General features: G+C 34.7%; 1 protein-coding gene across 1 annotated transcript in view; it reads right to left on the reverse strand.

Moving 5' to 3' along the window:
- Nucleotides 1–822: 822 nt before the first annotated feature.
- The window catches only part of LOC111466505 (cytochrome P450 83A1-like), a 10,679-nt gene continuing 6,377 nt past the window's right edge, over nt 823–5,124 (reverse strand). Inside the window, exons 4-7 of the mRNA XM_023111177.1 lie at nt 4,880–5,030; nt 3,533–3,709; nt 2,619–2,782; nt 823–1,356 (exon numbers count right to left, since the gene is read on the reverse strand). Coding sequence (XP_022966945.1) covers nt 1,249–1,356; nt 2,619–2,782; nt 3,533–3,709; nt 4,880–5,030 — 600 coding nt within the window. The 3' untranslated portion in view covers nt 823–1,248. The remainder of the gene's footprint in view (nt 1,357–2,618; nt 2,783–3,532; nt 3,710–4,879; nt 5,031–5,124) is intronic.

Consider the following 5,124-nt stretch of genomic DNA (forward strand, 5'->3'; position numbering starts at 1 on the left):
AAAAAAAAAAAAAAAAAAAAAAAAAAACACATTAAGTTATAAAAATCATTGACTAATAGATTAGCGGTTCAAAGTTCAAATTCCTTCGACAACAAAATGTGGGCAAAAGACGTGGGCAAAGGACGAATTTCCTTACCTTATCGTGAACCGATTGCAAACCCTTTTTATCTTCTACCATTTTGGGAATACAAGTTTTTGGGGAAATACAAAAATCCATTTTTGTTACCCAATGACGTTTTTATGGGATCCCTCAATCTACCAAAATTTTGAGAGGGTTCCTACGAATGAATAATCGTGGAGTTGTCCAATCTGACCCATTACTTGAAAGAAGTTTCCATGAAATTCCTCTATCTACCAAAGTTTTGACGGAGAGACCCGACAATAGTTAAGTCATTTTTTAGCCCCAGTGCCCTTTCTCATCATATGTGACCAGTACCCCGCCACAAACAGCCAGCCATTTATTGTCTGCATCGCCCATCTATTTACGAGTCATATAGAAGGACGATACACGCTATATGAAAGTCAAAATGATAACACAATAAAATGCAGCACAAAAAGAGAACCTATTTTCAGTCATGAAAGCAAAGAGGAGAAGTTTAAGAAAAATGCAATTCAAACTCTGGGCGGGCTGCCAGAGTCTATTTAGGAAACCAAACTTTCATCGAGGGGACGTAAAAAAACCCGACCCGACTCTTTCAAACTACTAAAAGGGCCTCCAATCTAAAAGAATGGAAACCTAGCTAAAGCCACCCGCAAAATATTGCAGTAACATTCCTCAAGATTGATGTCAAAGAATGTATGGAACTGTTACAGAAGAACAAAAACATAAACAAAGTTTTTCTTTCTTCTAAGTCCAGTATTGTTTAGTACACATTACACTACACAAGAAACTCTCCCTTTATGGATAGAGAAAAAAAGAAAAGGAAGAAGAAGAAACATGAACTACTCTAGACACTTGGACACAGTTGAGAATTCTAAAGATGGAGAAGTACAAGGCCCCGTAGATAATAGAACTCGAGTGCTTCAAAAACAGGTGATAAAATAGCGAAAAAGCAGCACTCGAGCTATTATGACCAAAGGGAGGGAAAAAGCATGCGTCTCAGCCTCCCATTCGACAGCCGATGGGTCCGGGGAAAAAGATGCAGAACTTCCCCATAAAAACTACTTGCAGATAAAGTATAGTAAATTGACCTGAATTACATACACCCATCCTTCCTACGGATGTGTGAGTTTTGTGCTACTTGTTCTTCAGATGTTCCTCTTTACAAAGACTATCTTCGAATTTGGAAGGGTCTGAGATGCAGAGGGGTTTGTTGACAGCTTCGAGCCATTCTTAGATTCTGACTGAAGTTTTATCTACAATGTGCAATGAAATTATAAGAATAATCAATGAAATCACTCAATGACTGCTAGAAATGGCATTTTATCATATTAGTCAAGAGTCGAGGCATCATCAACTACATTGAAAGCCACAGTACAAAATAAAAACACTTCAATTTTATGTTTCCCCTTCCATTTTCCTGACCTTCCAGAAAAAGCATTATTTTTCAACAAAAAAAAAAAAAGCCAAATTCATTATAAAAACGGAGATGAGGTATCCCCAACCTGCCAAATGGATTAGAAACGGTTCCTAATTGGAAAAAATATGCAAAATACTAATTTAAAAAAAAAAATTGTTGTAGAGAGTGCACCAAGTAGAAGAAAATGCATGATTTAGTCCAAAAAAGTAATATTGAATCACCACTGACCCTAAAAACAGCTTAAATTGTTAGATTAAGGTGAATCCGATCATCAAACGAATTCTAAAATGTACTAGAAGAGAGTACGGATTCATGAATTTACCAAACAAAAGACAACTACAAGCAGAAGAATACACTTACTGGAACAAAATCAATCTATTTTTCCTTAATTGTTAAGAACCAAAGAGTGCATAGTATGTGTATTAGTATATTAGTGTGTTTGGAATAACTTGTGAAGAAAATGTTTCTTTTTTAACAAAATCGATTTCTCTATAAGTGCCATTAGAAAAATTAATAATACTTTGAAGTGGCTAACCGTGAATCAGTAAAATATGTAATAAAAAATAAAAACAAATTTATAATTAATATAATCATAGTGAACCAAACAAATTTGTTATTTAAAAATCTTAAGAAAAATTTAAGATATAATAACATTTTTTGTTGAAAGTTTTTTTTTTTTAAAGTGTTTCAACTGAAAAGCATTCCAAACAAACCCCATGTTGAGCAAGACAATTGCCTCATTACTGTTTACTATATAGTTCATTTATGTATTTTCAGCATGCAGGAATAAGTTGGATAACTGGGTGCAAATGCTGGTGCAGCCTACAGGCATGGAAAGTCGGAATGTTTCATGAGCAAATTTAATATTTCGCGATATCATGTTTTAACTCACTATATGTTAGCAGTCAGAGAAACGAAAAGCACTATCAATGAGGTCAAGTCACCAACATTATCCAGAAATATAAGGAAATGCATCTCTAAGAACTAGTGATTGAGCTGATTATAATTATCACCAATCAAGATGACCTTGTTAGTTCTGAAAATATGGTGCACATAGAACCTATAAAGACATGCGTATAGAAAAACTAACCAACCAACCTCGTAGTTTGCAAGCAAAGAGGCAAATAAAGTTGCCACTCCCTGTATAATAAATTTCTGACCAACGCAGGCACGTGCACCAAAGCCAAAGGGAAGAAATTCAATTTTTCCAGTTGGATCATTCAAAACAAATGAGCTCTCACCTTGATCCTCAGCATTTTCACCTGCAGCACGAGAATTCAATTGTGACAAAAAGAAATAGCACATCAACATGTAGTCTAGACCGTTTCAGGCATGCACCAGATAACTTCATCAAAATTCGAAATTGCACTGTTCTGTATGCTTCTTTCTTAAGAGAGAACATCTTACGATTAAACATAAAGCAAAATAATGCTTCCGAATAGACAAAGTACCCAATCCCAAGAGAACTTGTTGGCCAAAATTCAAGAAAAAAATAAAAAAAAAATTAGAACTGTGTTCCCAAAAAACAATAAACAAAAAGATGAAGACAAAAGACTTCATATTACAACATCTACGGTTGAGTGAAAGGGTGGGAAAAAAGGGAGAGAATAGGAAATAACTGACCCTTATCGTAGTTCATGTAGGGGCCCAAAAACTGAAGGCTTGTCCCTGTCACTCATGAGTCCTATTATTAAAATAAAATTAAAAAAAAAAACAAAATATAGCCAATTCTCACGAAACTAATTAACCCCACCCTGTCGTCCAATAATCCCACCTCAAAGTTTTTTTTAGATGGCGAATATATCTGTACCACCTCAAAGTTGAATATTTTTAGCTAGTGAATATATTTGTAATGGAGGAATGGTAATACATAAAATATCATAAGACCTCTTTCAAGTGAAAAGACAAGTTTCACACTTTGAAGAGGACCAGAGGAAGAAGCTAAGCAAAACTGAATACTGAATTATTAAGTAGATTAGCTAGGATAAGCATTTAAGCATGAAGTAACATACCAGCAAGTGATGCTTGCTGAGTTGTATCAGTCCCATTACAAGCCTTCGATAAAAAACGGTATGGATTGAACTCATTGACATTGCTTCCCCAACTTGTATTATCCATCTGTACCAATTTCACAGGTACAACAACTAGTGTTCCGGCTGGTATAGTTATACCAGTCTTCAGGACCAAATCTGGATACAGCAGAAAAAGACGGGTGGTGACTAAACATGCAGTGAAAAGCAATGAAGTGCCAAGTCTGGATGTAGCAGAACAAGACAGAGGTGGTGACTAAACATGCAGTGAAAAGCAATGAAGATTGGGAGTAAACAACAATACTTGGTAGATATATACCAACAAAGTCGAAAACATTCCCAGGATTTAATAGTATGGTACAAGAGCTTAAACTTTATGGATCATGAAGCTGAAAGGCATCCACAACACAATCATATAATTAACCATCACAATTTCCAAGCATTTAACTATCTAATAAATACTTTATTGCAAGTGCTGGATCTTTTAAGCCATATGTGCTAAGTTCTTGACAATTTACAGTCGTGGTGAGAAAATAGACAACTTCCATAACAATTTCGACTGTTCCAAAGTAGTTCGCTACATTTAAAGTTGGGAAGTTTACTTCGATGAAAAGAAAGATGTGAAAAAGAAAAGTAGATTTAAGATACAAGCATATGTATGCAGGAGATAAAGGCTATGCAACCCTGACAATCTTACAAAAAAAGCAACTGAAACCATAATATTAACAAAAAAATAAAATAAAATAAGAACTCATATAATGTGAATATTATAAGTAGGCGGCAGCTAGATTTGAAATCATAACAAATAAGTATAAACTAGGTCCACCATCCCTATATTTCCCAAGCATATCATTATTAATAAATTTCTTAGTAGGTTTTACAGAGAAATTTATAGCTAAAAATGGAACAATTTGTACATATATTTGCAACTCAATATCTCAAAGGTAAACGTAGTATGATAGTTGATTAGGCACCATGGCATCTAGGAAGAAAAGGTTAGAAAGAACCCGCCATATGTTTTGTGGTTCTGAAAGATGGTGGAATACCAAGCAGTATAAAAACAGTAATAGAATTTTAAGCATCTAGTCGTGAGAGGATACTGCAGACATAAAAAGATAAAACGCACAGAGATAGTTTAGACTGAGGTAGTTGTGGTTTTTTATCAAGGCATCGAGATGAAAATCAATTCCTTGGCACCTGATCCTAATTGTTCAATCAAAAGATAGATAAGGACCAATGTGCTTCTACTTCAAATAAAGCAGCTGCAGATGTTCCAACCGTACTCAATATCTAGGTAGCTATAATAAAACTATAAAAGAAGTGACATACCTTGTTTAAGTGAACATCTCTGTAACAGAGGCCCAGCTGGCAGAAGACGGACAGATTCATATATTGTTGCCAACAGAAGTGGCATGTTATCAACATTTTTCTGGTTATCTTTCACTGAGCCCTTTCGTGCTGAGTTTAATTCTGAGTTAATCTGTATGAAGATGAATTATTACAGCCCTTTAGAAGAATATCCAAATCAGAGGCAGGTTCTTTTTTTTTTTTTTTTTTTTTTTTTTTTTTTTTTT

Source organism: Cucurbita maxima, unplaced genomic scaffold (genome assembly GCF_002738345.1).
Source record: "Cucurbita maxima cultivar Rimu unplaced genomic scaffold, Cmax_1.0 Cma_Scf00031, whole genome shotgun sequence".
In the NCBI taxonomy this organism is placed as follows: domain Eukaryota; kingdom Viridiplantae; phylum Streptophyta; class Magnoliopsida; order Cucurbitales; family Cucurbitaceae; genus Cucurbita; species Cucurbita maxima.